Raw genomic sequence first — 19,740 nt, forward strand, 5'->3', positions numbered from 1 at the left:
TTGAAAATTTATATAATAAACGGCTATAACATTTTCAATTATCTTTTAGCCATTTTTTTTTTTTTTGCAAAATTTTCAACATTTTTTAGATACTTCGAAATAAATTTTAAAACATAGTAAATTTAAGTAACTTCTAAACTTCTTTTTTAATGCTTTTATGTAATATATTCTTTTACTATCATAATTGTATTAGCAAGATCTATATTTTTTTTCTCATATTTTGAGATACGGCTTCTTGAACTTTCAAATAGATCAATAGTTCACACTTCGCACCTGGCCTTCTCCATCAACTCGATATTCTCCCTCATCTCCACGCTCTTCTCCCTGTAAACCTCCGTGATCTCCTCCTCCTTCAGCTCCAAGATCTGAACCAGCTCCTTGTGGTCTCTCTCCCGCTCCAGCTCGCCCTCCTTCAACTGGGAGAAGATTTGAAGTTACATTAACTGAACCAGGGTCTCTCAAAATTATACAGTAATCAGGTTTCCAAATGCTTTTTGTAAATTTACTAAAATGCTTTGAAAAGGTTTTGAAGACATGTTTTTCGGCCCATTTTTAGTATAAAATAAATCTTAAGTTAAAAAAAACTGTCTTTAAAAGTAGAACAACATTGGTAAGATACAGTAAAACTAATTTCAATGTGTTCTAAAGTTAGTTTTTTAAGTTTTATGGTAGAATTTTGTATATAGTCGAAATTTTATTACTTCAAATATAAAAAAAAAGTTTTTAACTCCAGGTTTTTTATCAAAACTTCTCAAATTACAAGTTTTTTCAGTTTTTTTTTAGCATAAACTGTCAAATTTCAGGTTTTTACAGGATTTCAATTTTTTTTTGCAACCCTGTATAATGTCCCCTAGAGGACAATTTTTTTCTGTCAATGGGCAAAAGCTACTAAGGGGCGAAAATTTATATTGGTAATTAACTAGTAAATGAGTGATTTCTAATAAAGGGGGCTGACTATTATTTTAATCGTTTGCAAATATACTCTTTATACAAATACAATAAAATTTACAATAGCTTCTTCTCACCTCTTTGATTTTCTGCAGCACCTCTCTCATCTCCTGTTCTTCCCTGCTCATCTTTTCTCTCATTTTCTCAATCCTCTCCCGCTTTTCTCGGTTTTCCCGCCTTTTTTTATCGTTCCGCTTGCGCGATTCCGCAGTGGCCTCGCGGCAATCTTCGATTTTTCCCTCCAAAATTCTCACATCCTTGCTCTTGCTCGAAAGCTCCATCTGCCTACAAAACTTTATTTTTATTAAATATAATACTTTCAATCATAATTATTATCATCATTTCCCGGTATATTAACAAAATCCACCCGCTTTCAAAATCCACCTGCTTTTTTTTTATCTAATTTTATTATATACATCTTTTGCATTTTAAAACTTATTTTTCACTATCACTGTTACCCCTAACCCTTACCCTCGATCGGTAAGCGGTTCTCGAATTAGACTGGCTAGATTTTGATCACGGGTGAATTTTGAACGTGTCCCCATTTCCCAACAGAAACTTTTTAAACCATTAAAATAAACTTTTTGTGTTTGAGAACTCGTAATACTTTTAAAATTATAGCTCTCATTTATTATAAACTTTTGACTTAACTTATTCGTGATTTAAGCTTTCAACGTAAAATAAAACCAAAAAATTTATTGCTCAAAAGTATTAAAGTAATACTTCTTTTCAGGCATTTTCCAGTTATGTGTTAACAATTTTGTTAGTCAAAAGCTACTATTGGTAACTAAAACATTTCAAAACCTTGTTTTTGTAAAATAAAAAACAGTTTTATTGTGCTTATTGACCACCTGATCAAATTCAAACCTAAAAGATAATTTTTTTGTTGCAAGAAACTAAATTTTATATTCGTAGTAAGAAAAACAGAATGGTATGCTAACTATTTTTTAATCAAAAACTTTTTACTAACCTCTGAGAAAGCAAATCTTGATCCTTTAAAACATCATCTTTTAACTGGCACGCTTTTTCCAAACCTGAATATTTTTATCATAAGTTGTAGTTATACACAAAACCTTTTGTGGTCATTGAGAAAAAAATTATTCTTTATAAAATTATATTTTTTAATTTCAAAAAATTTAATTTTGTAGTAAAAAAATCATCCAGAAAGTTTAGAGAAGAGATTTTTATTTTCCTGCATGAACTTTTTAGGTAACACAAATTTTTTTTAGATTAAATTATCTGACTTTTTTACCTTCATTCGACTCCTAGTAACAAAACTTGAATAGTTATTTTTATAAATCATTCACACAAACAAAAGTAACCTTAAAATAAACTAAGAAGTTACAATGTTAAAAAAATCAAACTAGCATTTTTAATTTCTCAACAAACTTTAAAAAATATCAAACTTACTTCGAAGTCAAAGAACCATACTTTTCAAAACTCAAATTGTTACAACCATAAAATGATAAAATTAAATCGTACAACTTATATTAGATGTGCTTGATATCAGTCAGAGTCACGCCTGAGTCACTATAGATTAGCTTGAGTCTGAATGAGTTTATTAAAACTCCTTTATAAAATTTTACCTTCTGGAACAATTTACTTTTCCCTTATGTTTTCACCAACTTACATTAAGATAACGACAATATTTAAATGTGTTATTTAAATGCACGTTCAATCTATGCATACCTAATTTAACTTTCAACACTGATACTTAACTCATAAATTACTAAACAGTCGGAAATTTTAACTCAATGGTTGAAATTAACACTACAAAATTGAGAAAATTTAAATAGCAGAAAACTACTTAATTAGAAAACAAATACATAAAAATTTATTCCATTTCACTCTAGTTATATTAAAAACGAGTTTTAGTTCTTACATTTATTTTTGAAATAGTCTAATTTTATCAGAAAAAAAATTAGCTTGAGTTTAAAAATCTCAAAACAGATAAGCGGGTGGTAACTTTAAAATATTATAAATAGAAATATGTATAAAACTACATTGTGATCTCAAATAAAGTAAAACAAGGCTTAATTTAGTATTAAGATATTGGCTGCCACTCACAAGTTTTTTTTGTTTTATCTATATATTTAAATACCGAACAATATACGTATATAAAACGAACTTTCTTGAAAACTTTTCCCGATCTGATTGATTGATTCCAGCTGCTGAAGCTTCACTCGATCATTTTTCATTTCTTCGTCCAGTTGCTTCAACTCCAACTTCTTCACTTGCACATTTCCCTTTTCTTCTTCCACCTGAAATGAAGGTTATTTTGATGTGAATATTTTTTTTATTTCTACCAAACTGTGTTGAATGCTTATAGTTTTAAAATTATCTACTTAAAAAAATAATTTTAGCAACATAGAAAAAATTAACGATTTTATTTGTTTGAAATATTTCTTCCAAGTTTTTACGTTTTTGTACTTTTATTTTTAAATTATTTTTTATGGCGACCCGTAAGGTCAGTAAAGCGATTTGTTGGTAAAACAGTGATTTGTCCAATGCTGGGAATTTCTTAGAGATCTTGAAACTTGGACAACTCACACTAAAGATGTTATGAACGGCTGAGTCTTTTGATTATGCTTTCAATATAACACGAATAATTTAAAGATCAAATTTAAAAAATAAGAGGGTTTTTGTAGCTTAATTCCACTGCATTTTTAGTAAAAATTTGCCTATTATTCTAAAACAACTTGTAACAAATAAAAGGATATTGTAGTTCTATTTTACACACATGTTATTATATCTAATATAATCATTTTTACGTGTACTTGATGAAAAACATCTTTTATTAAATGTAACATTTTTATGCAAATAAATAACATATTTTCATGTGGCATACTACTCTAAAAATTAAAGCCATGAAATACTCTGCAACAGAGACTCTGCTAAGAAAAAAATTGTTTTGAAAGCTAAGAAAGAATTTGTTTTTGAAAGCAGGGTCGTTGTAAATTACGATTACAATTTAGCAGGATTTAACTTAGCTAATTTCAATAGACACGAAACAAGCTAGGATGAACAATATTTTTACGTTGACTTAAAATAGCTGCAAAGTATCATTGAACAAATGTGGGAGCAACTTATGGCTTTTGGAAATTTTTAACTTATATAGCTCTTGATTTTCTTTTAAATGGACAGTTATTAATTCGAAACCTTGTTGTCAGAAGCACTTAAGTCTATATATTACAGTTAAAAACTGTATGATCAACTGAAACGTTGATCAATTAGTAACCTGCTTTCTCAGTTTGAATTGATTTTCATCAGTAACATGTTGAAGTTCGTATTCTTTTATTTTTCTTTTTACTCCGCTCAACTTTTCAACTTTGTCTTCGCATTGCCTAGTTAAATCTTGCAATTTCACCTATACAACAAAAAATAAGCAATGTAATCTGTCTTCTTTTATAAAGAAGGAAAAACTAAATTTATATTTCATTTTCTTGTTATGTAAACATTACTGAAACAGTTCAAAAATTTTTTTTTAATTACTTTGTTACTTTACTTTTTGTCAATATGAAGAATACGTTTAAAGTTACAAAAATAATAACATAATTGCAACTTATATTTTCAAATATAATTGTTTTCAAAAATTTCAACCACCGGATGTCTCACCTTGAGCTCCTGCTTCTCGTTCCTGACTTCCTGGTAGCTCGACCTCTCCAGCTTCGCGGCCAGCTCCTCCTTCTCCTCCTCCAACCTCGCCTCCTCCCCCCTCCTGCCCTCCACCTTCTCCCTCAGAACCTCGTACTCCCTCCTCAGTTTATCCGCTTGCTGGCGCACCTGAGCAAGATCGTTCTGGTGGGCCACGTGGTTGTTGTAGTGCTCCTCCCATTTCTCATTGTATCCTGATAAATTTCTATAACTTATATTTTGGTGCAGACCTTTTATTTAAAGGTTTTAAAATTATTATTTGTAGAAGAATGACTCCCGATGCTTATTTAAACCTTTCCAATTCTCATTGTAACTTTTAAATCTTTTTTTTTTGTATAATTTTGAATATAGGAGTAATTTACTTTATAGCTTTAAGGAACAAGCGTGTCGTTGATTTATAAACTCTTTGAGATTTTTATAAGCTTTGTCACTCACTGAAAAATAAATATGCACTTAAATTACTTTGTTGACAATAATTAAAGTTTAAAAGAATTTACTTTATATCTTAACATATCAAGTAAAAATCTGTACTCAAACAATTATAAATGTTAACCTTGCTATCTTCTTGAAAGCAATTACCACATACTAATTATTTTATTTCATTGTTAATTACAATTTGTCATGATCATGATATCAACAACTGTATAAATCTAAATCAAAATTTAATAATAAATAAAACCTTATGCACTAATTATGCATAACATTACCACTTTAAACAAAATTTACTTTAAGTTTAAAGTAAGTTGATTAACATTTTAATAAATATTGTAAAAATGTATACACATACATGCAAAAACTTAAACCTTCTTATTTTAATAAAAACAACTATCACACATTAGCTAATTTATTGTAATGTAACCTGCAACTTGTATGATCATGATATCAGCAACTGTAAAAATATTACAAACCAAAACTTAAAGAGTAAACACATAATGAAAAACCTTCAATGGACATGAAGTAGTTGATGACGTGCTCCAGGAACCTCTTGATCTCCTTCCAGCTGCAGTTGATGAACAGGCTCAGTTGGAACCGGTCCCTGTTGATGGAGGGGATTACCCTGTTCAGAGCGTGGCACAGGTTGGTGTACGTGATCAGGTTGGTCATGTGCAGGTTTTCCACCTGATCCTGAACCAGGTTCCGGCTGTCCAGTTCCTTCATGTCCACGTTGAACCTGTGCGGTTGGGAGAAAATATTGTCTATGCATTTTTGTCTCATTTTTGCTGAGTAGGAGATGAACTAAAATGTTGACTTATACAATCGTGCGGATTTTGCATATATTTAGGGCAAAAACTGAAAAAAAGATAAATTTGCCTATTCAATATTAATCAAATGAATACAAATGTTATTTAACTGCACATCTTCTAAAAAGCTTTTGATTTTAATCAATCAAAAAACAGCTAATAATAGATATTACTTTTTTAGCTTAAATAAAGCTTAGATAATATGAACAATGAACATGTATAAACTGTTAATAAAAACAAAGCTAAAACCATTTTCAACATTAGTTTGGATGCATATTACTGATTTACAACAACTATAAATATTGTTATACTTAATTGTATCAAAGAAATTTACAGATGAACATTATCAGCAAAAAAGTTACAACTACTCTTTTAGGGTTAAAAATAACCTTTCAAGAACATTTTGCACAATACTTCTCTGAAGCTGTGTTTGCTGTTTAACTCTGACATTTTTGTGTTCATCTCCAAAAAGTCCATCAGCAAAGTTGCTGTCAAGTTCCTCAACTTTGAATGTGTTCACATCACACTGAAACTCTCTTTTTCTACTCATTTTTGTTTTACTTACACCTGGTAAATACAATATGTTAATTTATAATTTTATCAGTAATTTATAGTTAGTTATTAAATTTATAGTATTACAAAAATAGATTTAAGTATTAATTAAAACCTACCAAATTTTAATTCAGATCTGAATTTTTGTACAACAGGGTTTCCTAAACTTTTTTTCAAAAGGCTAACTTTAAATAATTTAAAAAAGCTATGGCCACCTCCAAACAAGATTACTGAAAAAACTACCATAAAACACACTAAGGACCTTTTTTTGCTCCTTATCAGCAACTGGTAAATATCCTAGTGTAAGTTTCAAAACTACTATCAAAAACACCTAAGACCTTTTTTTTGTTCTTCATTTACAACTCCAGAATATCTAAAGTAAGTTTCAAATTATTGGCCCCCTTTGGCCCCTTTGCTGGCCATGGCCCACAAGGGGACCACTTAGCCAACTTTGGGAAACCCTGTTGTACAGTTATTCTAATCTAAAAGTAAAAAAGTCCATAACCCTCCATTACTTGAATGCAAACTATTTGATTTAAACTCACTAAAAAAACACAAAAAACTTTTAACAATTTAAGACTTTAATTAAATATTTAATAACTGAATTTTTTTTTCTAGTATCAAAGTTTCCGTGTTCTATTTGATAAAAAACACTATGGAATGTAGTAAAAATAAAACTTTGGTCTGAATGTAGATGCACTGTAATTTCAATAATTTATTTAATTAAAACAGCATCAAGTATCATTTAAACTATTCACACTATAATTGTCAGTTCTTTAAATAAAAAGTAAACTGGCTAAAGTAATAATTGAGATATTCATTATGGATTTATATTTGCACAAATTATATTTTCAAAAGTTTTGCATGGATGCCTCTTTTACACAGCTGTTACCTATGAATAAAATTAAATTGTTGCTAAGATTACATTCTTATATGGTTTTCACAAACTAACACTTGGCATAAGATGTCTCAATAGATTGTTGTTCAAAGTGGCATGACTTAACCATTAAACTGCATAATGATCAAAAATTTGTTTACTATGATCTATAAAGCTGAAATTGAACTTTTTTTCAATTCTATATTACAGACAAAATTGGCATACTATATATATTATGACGTCAAAATACAACAAAACCAATTAAAAAGTCTATAATGTATGCCTATAAACATAAGCTTTCATTTTGGATATAAAATATAAGTCTAGGTCCTAAGACATGGAATAATTTGAATTGTTACTATTTAGGTCAAAAAACAGAATGTATTAGATTTTTGGGTAGGTGTCAAATATGCACTAACACACTTTTGCATGACGTCATTTCTACACAAAAAGTCACTTTTGCACAAAGACACTTTTGCACAGGTTGAACTTTTATTTTATTTTTATTAGTTTTTTTTTTACTATCACTATTTCACCAAACCTTTACCCTCCGTGTAACTCCATACCTTCTTTTTTGTTTTTTTATTAAAAAATTTATTATATACTTTTTCTTGATTTTTTATATTAATAATGTTTATTAGTTTTTTTTAATATCACTGTTACTCCTAACCCTTACCCTTGGTCAGTAACTTATTCTTTCATCTTCTTTTTTTTTTGTTTATTTATCTTTTTGTATTTTCATTTATTAATCTTTTTTTACATTTACTTTTTTTTTCAACTCTTGTACAAAAACTACTGTTTGTGCAAAAGTAACCCTACGAGCAATTGTGTTTTTGTGCAAAAATTTCCTTACATGCATAAATGTCCCTTTGTGGATATTTGATCCTTAGTGCAGAATTTTTCCCTAGACTTTTAGTGGTCAAACCAATTTTTATGGTACCAACTGTGAAAAATTGATTTTTTTATTATCTTTGTAATGAATCCAAAACACCTTCAAATCTTATCAGTCCATGAAAATTCAATTAAATAACTGGAAAAAATGTTGTACTTACTACCCCAAAATAAAGTAAATATAGCTTTAGGAATTTTTAAATTTTCAAGAAAGCTGTCAATGAAAAAATTTAAGCCCACACGTTTGTATCTAAATTTTTTTATAAAATTGACTATATCTTGAAACTTTGTTTAAATTTTTCTTTTATGCAAATAAATACTTTGAGTTTATACAGGGTTTCCACTCTTAAAGTCAAAAAACTGTTTTGAGGGTAGAAACTGTCTTGAGTCATCCTGAATAAAAATCAAGTTCCTCAACAAAATTGGTTATTAAATATCAAATTATTGAACTTAGTTAGTCAACTAAAACTCATTCAAAATCTAGAAAAAACTAGGTCTTAGATTTCAGAAATCTAAAGCTACTCTAATCTTTTATAAATAAACAAAACTATCCTGAGTCAGCTTGAGTTTAAAAAACAAATTCTAAATATCCTGAGTTATAAACATTCATCCTGAGATTTCAAAATATCAAAATACCCTGAGCTGTCATAAGTGTGTGGCAACCCTGTTTATACTTAAAGTTATAGTTTATACTTAAAGTGTACATAGCAGGTATTTTTATTTAGTGATATTCCCCCTCTTATGCATACTATTTTTTTTTAAGTCACTTAAAAATCTAATAAACAATTAAATCTATAGCAACCTGTTGTACTAGACTGGACAATGCAATAACCAAATGCCATAAAGAGACGATTAAGAAAATTTTAATTAGTAACTAACTTTTAGATAAAAAGAATATATGCATAAATTGGAAAAAATAAAACTTAAAAACTAATTTGTCAAATAAAACTTTTTTTAAAACATTCTGATACCTAAAAACTATTAAAAATAAACATATCTAACTTTTTGAAAGTCAAAATAATGTTGTTGAAAGAAAAAATACCAACTATTCTAATAAGGATTTATGAAACTTTTATTATATTAATTCTATAAAAAAAATATTACTACCTCTTTAAACTTATTTGATTTAAGAACTTTTAAATATTTCCCATTTAAACTGATAACATGAACAATTTATACTTAATAAAAAAATAATAATTCTTTATAAACAATTGTATCTATATACTTTAAGTACTGGTCCTAGACATAATCCAGTTATTTTTATTTGAAAATTACAATTTTAAATGGAAGTCCAGAAAAATTCAAGGAAACCAAGGATAAGTGGGAACCCTGATTAAACAATAATTAATACAAAACAAAATAATATCTAACAAATAAAAAAGTAAAACTAAGAAAAAATACTGATTTTAACTTAAAAACAAAGCATGAGATTTAGAAAAAAATCCAAGTTAGCTGAATTTTTTTTAATACCAAAACAAAACTCAAACTAAACAGTTTTTTTTTTAAAAGTAACCTGATGGCCTGAAAAAACAGTAACATTGCACTGTTTGTCTAAAATAATTATAAGTAATATCTAAACTAATTCAACAATTATACCTTAAAATGAAACTATAAAATTGATTAACTTAAGAACATAGGAAAAACTAAAATCTTTAAAATTCTTAACTTTCTTTAAAAATAGGTATCATTGTTCAGCTTACTTTAAAGGAATTCTAAAACTTTTAACTTTGAGTTTTGAGAAAACATAAAGATAAAAGTAAAAAAAAAATTTTTGTTTTACTTACTTCTATCTATAAGAGCAGTGATCTACCAGATCCACAAAACTGAGATTAAGATATGGATTAAGTTTAACTAAATTTTCAAGACTTTCAATGTATTAAGCTGTTAATCTTCATATTTGGTAAAGTATGTCCACACTAGATTGAAAATTTCAATGCACTCTTAGCTTAAAACCTCCAACAAATATACCAAAGACCTTTTATTTGTTCAACATCTCAAACTCAAGAAAACCAGTGTAAAATTTAAAACAAATTTTGTGCTACCTAAAATTTTGTGCTCATTACTCTGAACTGTGCATGGGTCTTTTGTTAACTCATTTGCTAAACCATGTCTGACATATCCTAAAACTAGTGATGTAATGGATCCACAACATTGGGACCTGGATCTATTTTTGAAATTATGATTCAGCTAGATCCTTTTTGATAACTATGAACCAGATCTTTCTGAAAAAAGGTCAGATTTATTTTGGTAGATCACCAGTGAAGTTTAATACGAAACAGGATTAAAAATAAAAAGTTCAGTAAAGGTTTGTACTATTATTCATAATTACTTAATTTTTATTGGTTTTATTTAAGTAGGAAGTTATTGAGTGAAAAATACTTTTTATATGTGTCAACCACAGGGTTTATATTTGCCAAGTTTAACTCAAAGAGTTACTCAGATAAAAGACTGTTCACAAAAAATCATCAAAGTCTGAAACAAAGAGTAATACTTTTTTGTTTTTTACTGTTTTTTTTTTGTTGTCTTTAAAGACTTTTTCCTAAGATTTGTTCAAAGACATTAAATATTGACAAATTAAGTCAAAATTTAAACTTTACACTACATTTTAAGTATAAATTAAAAGTTATATATTAAGCATTGTACCTCACGATTATAAATTTAAATAGCATATTTTTTTTAACTCTCTTTAGTATTTATGTTTAAATTTGTTATTATATTTTGAAATGTTATTTAGATAGATACTGATGTTATTTACTATGTTTAAAAACCGCCTTAGATGTCAATTTCCCAAATGCGAAACTTCTTTATTATATTAAGCAGTGCAGTAGTGTTTTTCTTAGATAGATAATAAATCACAAACGATTTTAAAACTAAAGTTTAAACTAAACGTATTAAAACGATACTATAATATAAACACTATATACAATAGAATCAAAAAATTTATAATCTACTCTGAAAAAACTTCACTTAAATTTTAAATACAAATTCAAATCATAAACTATTTTCTGTTAAAAAACCTTAGTTTTATTTTAAAATGCTCAAAAACGTACTTTTTATAAGCACTAGAGTATGTAAATTTCAAAAAGTTATAAGTTTACTGAATAAAAAAAAATTTCGTTACTTTATTCACAGTAGTTTTAAATTTTTTTTAACTTTTTCACTCTAACAAACTTAGCTTTCTCTAAGTTTATAGATTTTAAGAACTTGTAGATATTTTTTTTAAGTTAATAATTGTTTAGCTTAATTCGATTTTTTTGCTGATATTTTTAAGTTTCTTACTCTTATTTTCAATAAAAATGTAGTTTTGTAACATTTTTACCCCTAGAATTTTTTGTTGTGTTTTAGGTGTACTTTTTTTCCAATTTAATGCAATTTATCATTTCTAGATTCGACTTAGACAAAAATAAGTTTATACTTCTCTTCTGTTTTAAAAATTTTGAAATATTTTTTTTTATTTAAGTTTCAATTAAGCACTAAGTTTTAGTTAATAATGTGTAATTTTAAATAAATACGTCATATATCTTAGAAAAAAGTTTTTAGTTGTCGCACAACAGTATAAAAACCGAATGTTTCTTTTATTTAAATATCTTATTGTTGACGAAATTTTTGAAAAAGCTGCATAGTTTTTATTTATACTGTTACTTGAGTACTTTTAATTTGTTTCATTTCCAATGATGATTACTTCCTAGCTATTAGGTTTTCTCTTCGTGTTTAACTGCTTAAGTATGGGCAATAACTAGGTTTAAGTCTACATTTTAAACAAAGCTTGTTAGTCAAAAGTAGTACAGTTATTTCTTAAAAATTAAGTGATAATAAGTTTGAAATTGTTTAACTTTATTACTGTTATTTATAATATACAAATGAAGTTGTGGTGCTAAAAATGGGCGGGTTAAGTTTGGGGACAAAATGATTCATAATCAGTTTCCTATATATACGCTTGAGTTAATTTCTGTTTTTTTTTCTTGGATATCAACAATAACTTTTAATCATTTTTACTCTAAAATGCTAATAATCATTGTTTTAATTTTTTTATCAAAAGGTTACAAAATTTACCTAGGCGTGTCGTTTAAGATTTATGTGTGTGTTTATCATACAACCGTAAAAACTAAAGTACTCCTTCTTTTTGAATGTGGAATCTTCAAAACAAACATACATGTAACTTAAATGTTAAAGTTTAGTTGATCATATTAACACATATTTTTATACAATTACATTAATGCTACTAAATATTGATAAAAATACCTAGTTGAAGCTTAAATTGTTTGATAAATGTCTATTAAAAAAGATTGGTTTATCAACAACATAAAGAACAGGAAACCTTGGGAAAGCCTAAACTCTACGAAGTATTTTGCAATAAGTTAATTTTTCGTGCAAACAAAAAATAACAACGTTATGTAATTTCGATTTTTTTTTGTGGAAATTTAATTTACACGTAAAATATTTTCTGACAGTATCCAACATAAAAATTAACAAAAAGTTCATACATTGCAAAAAAAACCTTACAGTTTAGATAGTATTTAACAAATCGTTAACTTCTAACTTAATATAAAAACTCTAACTTTTTTTTTCAATCCTGATTATAAAACCAAACTGTTCTTCCGAGAACCTACAATAACTATGTGTATTATCAAAACTTTAACTTATTTTTTTTCAAAACTATACGTATGCCTACTGCTTTGCCTACTAGTTGGCCGACTGCTTGGCATACTACTTGTTGTACTATTAGGCCAGTATGTTTTTAAAACAATTAAGGACTTTCTTAAAAAACCTGTAGAATGAAGTAAAAGGGGTTTATATTAGACTGCATTTCTGACTATTTTGAATTTCTGTATAAAAACTACTCAGCTTAACACAAAATAAGAAATCTAAAATTTGTCAGACAAGTAAACAAGACAAAAAATTGAAAAATTATGTTGAAATTATTTAGTGAATGTCTAAAAGTAACAAATAACAATTACTAAGTGTATTTTTACTACTTATAACGACCTGATAACCAACTGTAACGTGGAAGAGTTTGAATAAAAAGGTCAAATACTTGCTTTTGTTACTAACCGAAAGAATGAAAGAGATGTTTGATCTCACCTGTCAGCAAGATTATGAAGTCTAAAACTATTTATTAACAGTTACCTGCAATATAAGGGTATCTACAACTAACATGAAACAGTTGTCTTCTACATTAAGAATCTATAACTTATAGATTGCAACAACACAACTACCACACCACAGTAGATAGCAACAATACAACTATCACATCACAGTAGATTAAAATGATACAACTATCACAGTAGATTGTAATGATGCAACTATCACATCACAGTAGACCACAGATATACAGCTATCACATCACAGTAGATTGCAACAATACAACTATCACATCACAGTAGATTGCAACAATACAAATACGTAGATAAGGTTATTGGAAAATGCCACTTAGAACGATGGCTTTCAAATGTTTAATTCAAGTTGACTAAGATACTAAAAAAAACATTTCAGTAAACGTAAGACAACTCTAAAAAGTGCTAAGTCTTTTAAAGACTTGCTCAAAGGTTGACTTCTTAAATAATTAAACATCATAAATGTGATAATTGTAGTTTCTTAGTGTTGCAGACAACTGTGATGTGATTGTTGTAGACTACATAGTGTTGCAGACAACTGTTATAAATATTTGTAGACGAATAGTTAGTCTACAAGTAAGTTCTAAAAATTTTCAAGGTTTAGGTTATGATTATACCGATTGTTGTAAAATGCTTATACTACATGAAAAAAAAATCATTTTTTTTTAGAATAGTTCAGAAATTTAAAGTAATTAGTATTAATTTAAGTTAAAGGTTTTTTGATGTATTAAAATGCCATGATTAATCAAACACTAATTTAACTGTTCGGTTTTTCTTTTTGCACTAAAAATTTATTTTAAATTTTATTTTGGAGGTTGTAAGAATATTTGTTAAGTTTTAATCAATGCTACGTAGTACGTTTTTTATAAAATTGCTTCTAAAGTTTATTTAAATTATAAAACATTTGTGATGTGATAGTTGTAGTGTTGCGATCTACTGTGATGTGATAGTTGTACCGTTGCGATCTACTGTGATGTGATAGTTGTATCATTGCGGTTTACTGTGATGTGATAGTTGTAGTGTTGCAATCTACTGTGATGTGATAGTTGTATCGTTGCGATCTACTGTGATGTGGTAGTTGTACCGTTGCGATCTACTGTGATGTGGTAGTTGTACCGTTGCGATCTACTGTGAGGTGATAGTTGTATCGTTGCGATCTACTGTGATGTGACAGTTGTCTTGTTGCGATCTACTGTGAAGTAATAGTTGTATTGTTGAGGTCTTATTTTGAAACTTTTGAAACTTACACTAGATACTATGGAGTTCATGGTAAAAGCAAAAACAAAATTTTTAGGCATATTTAACGGTGTTTTTCTGTGAAATCTTCTCAGAGGGGGCCATAGAATTTTTTATGTCTTTAAAGGGAGCCTTTTGAAAAACGTTTGGAAAACCCTTTGTTATACTAAAATTGAAAATCTGAAACTTTTTCTTTAGCCTCAATATTATAAATTTAAATAAATAAATTAATAGTTAGAAAATAAAATAAGCATAGAAAAAATGTTAGCTAACTTGCTTATAAAACTCAATTTTTTTCACTTTTGTTTTAATTTACTTTTAATTTCAGTTACAACTGTACCAATTTGGCATTTTAAAACATGCTTTAAGCTTGTAATAAATAAAGATTTTAGATAACAACTAGCTTGAATATATATAAAATAGCTTTAAATTTATTTTCAATGATAATCTAGTGTTTAATTTTCTAAAAATCTTCTTTTTAACAATAGCAAAAAAATATAAACAATTTTAATCGCATACCTAATCAGAATTGTTATGCTTTAAAGTTTAATCTTTTTTATTTATCGTAAAACAAGAATTTTTGAATGACACAATTTAAAATTTATTACTGAGTACTTCGCAAACCGTAAGCAAACAAATAAAACGTTGAGTTTGTAAATTTAAAAATTACAAAATAGTTTGAATCTTTTTTAAATATAAAATTACTTTTTGTGTTTTATGTGAAAAATTTTTTCATTAAATTCATTTAAAGGTAATGAATGTCTCAAAAAGACCACGTTAATATGCTATCATCTCTAGAAAACGAATCTTAAAAAGTTATATATTATCATTCTGTATAAATTTTACATAGTTTTGTCTTAATTAACAAACTTTTATATAACAATCCAGTAAAATAATACTAAACAAGTTTACTGAACTCAAACTTTATTAAAAATAATAAATAAAATTACTTTTTAATAAAGTATTTTATATTTAAACTCAAAGCTTATATTTATAAAACAGTATTTTACATTAAGTTAGGTGGTTTAATTTTAATTAACTTTTTTTCTGTTTAACCCGTTAAGTAAAGCTTAAGTTCAATTTTTTTTTCTTTTTTTTTTGCTAAAGTTTTTTTCGGAAATAATAACAAAACGTGGTATTTTAACAAGTGTTAAACAGATAAGGTAAATAATTTGTTCAGTTATGTAGTAAAATTTTCATTTGATTTCGAAACTAAAACTTTAAATGCTTTAAACAGCCAGTCTTCTTGTTAAACAAAAAATAATATATCTAAAGGTTTCTGTTTGCGCTAACTTTCATAAAACTATTTTTAACTTTAGACTAATTTTGTTCCTTCTTTTACTTTTAAGTAAACTACCACATTATTTTTAAAACACTTAAATAAAAATTAAAGCGTTTTTGGTACAAGTTTAATGTACAATAATAAAAAAGTACTACAAACAAAACGTACAGATTTTTTTTATTAAATATGAACTTTTCAAATTTTTGAAAATACGAACATGCGTTTTCAAACTTTACTTTAAATACAATTTTATAATATAATTAGAGGTGTGACTGTTTAAATAATATGTTTTTTGTGCAAATGTAAGCATGATTACGATTCAAATTTTTGTCGTTTAATTCTTAAGTATCCGTAATTTTGGGAGCGGGGAACGTTGCTGTTACTTTTAAAACACATTCTAAACTGTTGAAGTCTTTTTTTTGGTAACTTTGATCTTACATGTTTTGGTTTAATCTTATATGACTTGAAGTTGTGGTTTATAAGTTTTCCTCCCATATTTGTAAATCCTTAACAATTTTCTATAATATGATTGTTCTAATCCAGCTTTTTCGAAATCAAAAAAATAGCTACTAATCGTCAATGCTAATATAAGTTGTATAAGGGGATCTTAAATTGGTTATAAAGGGTTTCTTAAATGTTAGATTACAAAAAGTTATCGTGTACTAAACATATCTTACGTACACTATACTCTAGAATCATACCGTGCCAACTGTAATGATGCTAATAAAACACTGCATGATTACGATAAGTAACTTACTTAATGCAAAGCAACTGTGAACTGTGAAAGCATGTTTATTGAACTAAGTAGCGATGATAAAAAAACTTAAGGCATATACAAAAACTAAGAATATAATAAATACAGAAAAACTAATCAATATATATCAGTTCAGAGGTGAAATCGACAAATAGACAGGCGGGCACTTCTGCTAATTTCTTCTTTCTGATGGTCGAACACCGTAAACTCATACCGCCCTTCAGACAAAGTACGGACTAATACAACCTTACCGCCAATGCAACAGACACCGTCCTCTATGTTGCGAATCCTGCGTTCACCAAGCCTGTGGTTGATCAGACATGCGGCTTACACAATCAAAAACTTCCCAGGTGTAGTCGGAAGATCCACCGATCGCAAACAACCTTTTGCCAAGACCCGCGATGTTGTGAACAATTCTTCTTGTTGTGAACGATTCTTCTCGACGTCCAACTATTCTTCTCGTGGTCATAAACCTCGACAGATTTCAATTTTAAATTTCGTTTTAAACCACCGGAGATTGTGATTTTACCTTCATAGACCGTGCTTGCTGCGAAATACCTCTCCGCCTTCATACTCGTTACTTGACTCCATTTGTTAAGCTCGAAGTCGTATTTCACGCAAGAGTTTACAGGGTAAGTATTGTCGGTTATTCCGCCTAGAACATTCAGCTCGCTCTTGAAGGCACAAACGCTGAAGTAACGCCGCTTATCTGGAAATGAGTCGCAAAACTCAGAAAAGCTGCTGGGAAGCAAGTTCACTGACGTCAAGTAATCACCCATGCTAGATTTTGAAACCACGTAACTGGTTGAACTATCCTGGGAACTTTCAGTCGAAGCTTCTTTTGTCAGCTTGAAGAAACCCACTTTGCGAAGCCCGCCGTCGTGCTCTAAAGTGTTGATTATGAAATGACGGAATCAACTCCTTCCTTGTTACACTTTCCTCCAGGTGAATTTTTATGCGATGTAGAATGCTGGTCACTAGTCATTTTAACTTTTGCTGAAAAATTAAAAACAGATTTCCACTTAATTTTAGCGTATGAATTTAACAGCTACAAAGTTACAACTTTTTTAATCTTTATATACGAGATAAAAACTATATAAAAAATATCAAGCATGACTTAAACGAGTAAATTTAAAAATTTGGATTTTTCAAGTTTTAATTAATAACAACTCATTAAGTTTAAGGCTACATTAAAATATTATCATTTTTATGTTCTTACTTGTAACGAATAATATACTATACAATATACTAATCTTGCCTATGAAACGTCTCTTGTGAGTAAATCAAAAACTAAAATATGCTGTTAAGATGACTTAATATGTTTCATTTATACAATAAATTATCTATTACAAAAGTTTCACATTAATAAAGAAAAAATTAATTAGGTTTGTGCTTTCAGAGTAATTTTAGTTTTTAAAATTTTAAAGAATTGGTGTAAGGCTTGTTTAGTAATTTGCTGCAATGTGCTACAAATTTATTTTCCATTATTAATGTACATAGTAATAGTTTGTAATCTATTGTTTGTTTACTCTTACTCAGAATACTTATTAAATTTCGAGTAATATATTGTACATATTTCTTACACCTTTCAGGTTATTAAAATAAAATAACTTTTTGATTTCCTACACTTAAATACTAAGGTAGTTGTAAACAATAAAGCAGTGTGAGTTAATAAACTAAAAAAAATTGATTTCAATTAGCCATAATGGTAATTTACTTATCTTACAAGTATAACCTTCTGAAGACAAAATTTACTGTAAGTCTTTAAAAATCAAAACTGTTTTTTTTGGTTTTAGTTGAGTATTTTTTAGGGAAAACGTTCATTCGAAAAAACATTTAATTTAGTATTTAGATTTTGTGTTTTAATTATTAATACATTGTTTTGTTGTAAAGTGTTTCTTTTAAGTAAAATATCAAAGTTAAAATATATGAACACATTTCGACAAGCTATTGTTTGAATAAATTTTAAATATTTAAATCAATTTTATCGATTCTTTAATAAAATAAATTTCAGTTTTTGTTTGTTAGCAAACAAAAATTTTATTTGTTATTTAAACTGTTTTAAATTAAGTTATAATTTTAAATTTTTCTAAAAAGTCGTGCTTGTAGACATGCAAAAGCCAGTAAAAAATCCTTAATGTTTCAGAATTGAAAACTTTCTTTTTGATAAAAACTAAGTATAAAAGATGTTGTAACTGAATAAATATTGTAATAACTAACTAAAACCTATGATTTATATAAAAAGTATACACAAATAATCACATTAGTAATAAAACAACTAGAAATCTAAGTGTTTTGGTATCAAAGTACTTATGCTAGTTCTAAACTTAGAAAACTTGAACTGTATACTAACAAAAAATGCAGAAGTTTTACAAAAATTCAACTTAATTAAATTAAGCTGTAACAACTACCCTTATGAGGTGTAGCTGTGCAGTGAAACTTTGTTGCATAAAATATATAAAAAAACATTATGAATTAAAATATATCTGTATGAATATATCTGTTACGAAAAACTACCTAGTAAAGGTTTTAAAATGCATTCTTTATATATTTATCTTGCAAATATACTTTTTAAAGGTATCTAAAAGCGAGTTTAACAAAGTATGCTAATAACTATAAAAATAACCTGGTTCAGAAAAAAAAATTGTGTTTAAAAATAGTTAAGTTTAAATAACCTCAATTAATTTTTAAAATTTGTAATCGTATTGTAGCTATGTTTTTAGATTTATTAATTTAACAGTATAGCTTATACTCTAAAGTTTATTCGTTAAGTCATAACAATCAAATACAAAAATTTGTACTAATATTTGAAACTTTTACCCACTATTTAACTACTCAGCAGAAATATTAGCATTTAAACTTAAGCTTTTGGTCAGTATAAAACTTTTTGAACAACTTGAAGGTATTAATAATTATCATATAGGTTAAAGTATTGCCTGAGCTTAAAACTTCAATCACTTTAGCTAAATTATTATTTTGAAACAGTCTTAGTTACTTAAAAAACTCCTATCAAAATTAACAGCAATGTATTAAATCTTAAATTTTTTTATTAAAAGTCATTTAAAAATATATTTTACTTAGTAGGACATAATGAATTATATAATTCTTTTAGCTTTATAAATACATAAAATACTTTATGTATTTTGTTTCAAATACGAAAGTTAAAAGTACGATTTCTACTTACTTTCAAT

The 19,740-nt window shown here is 27.4% G+C and overlaps 1 protein-coding gene across 1 annotated transcript; it reads right to left on the reverse strand.

Moving 5' to 3' along the window:
- Positions 1–260: 260 nt before the first annotated feature.
- Positions 261–6,404, reverse strand: LOC145833157 (uncharacterized). The gene is made up of 8 exons (XM_082940357.1): positions 6,233–6,404; positions 5,544–5,773; positions 4,564–4,796; positions 4,187–4,315; positions 3,077–3,209; positions 1,919–1,982; positions 1,026–1,233; positions 261–416 (listed from the first exon to the last, which is right to left on the reverse strand). The coding sequence occupies exons 1-8, from the start codon at positions 6,391–6,393 to the stop codon at positions 261–263; spliced, it is 1,314 nt and encodes a 437-aa protein (XP_082796483.1). The 5' UTR covers positions 6,394–6,404.
- Between the last annotated feature and the right edge of the window lie 13,336 nt (positions 6,405–19,740).

The sequence above is a fragment of the Thalia democratica genome, chromosome 4, assembly GCF_965202585.1.
Source record: "Thalia democratica chromosome 4, ktThaDemo2.hap1.1, whole genome shotgun sequence".
Classification (NCBI taxonomy): domain Eukaryota; kingdom Metazoa; phylum Chordata; class Thaliacea; order Salpida; family Salpidae; genus Thalia; species Thalia democratica.

Bases quoted from the DNA above. Each gene is read 5' to 3' on its own strand.
- LOC145833157 (XM_082940357.1), bottom strand. From the start codon at position 6,393: ATGAGTAGAAAAAGAGAGTTTCAGTGTGATGTGAACACATTCAAAGTT. The intron at 4,316-4,563 runs GTGAGACATCCG...TTTGTTGTATAG, and splicing joins ACGAGAAGCAGGAGCTCAAG to GTGAAATTGCAAGATTTAAC. The intron at 1,234-1,918 runs GTTAGTAAAAAG...AAAGTTTTGTAG, and splicing joins CAAGATTTGCTTTCTCAGAG to GCAGATGGAGCTTTCGAGCA.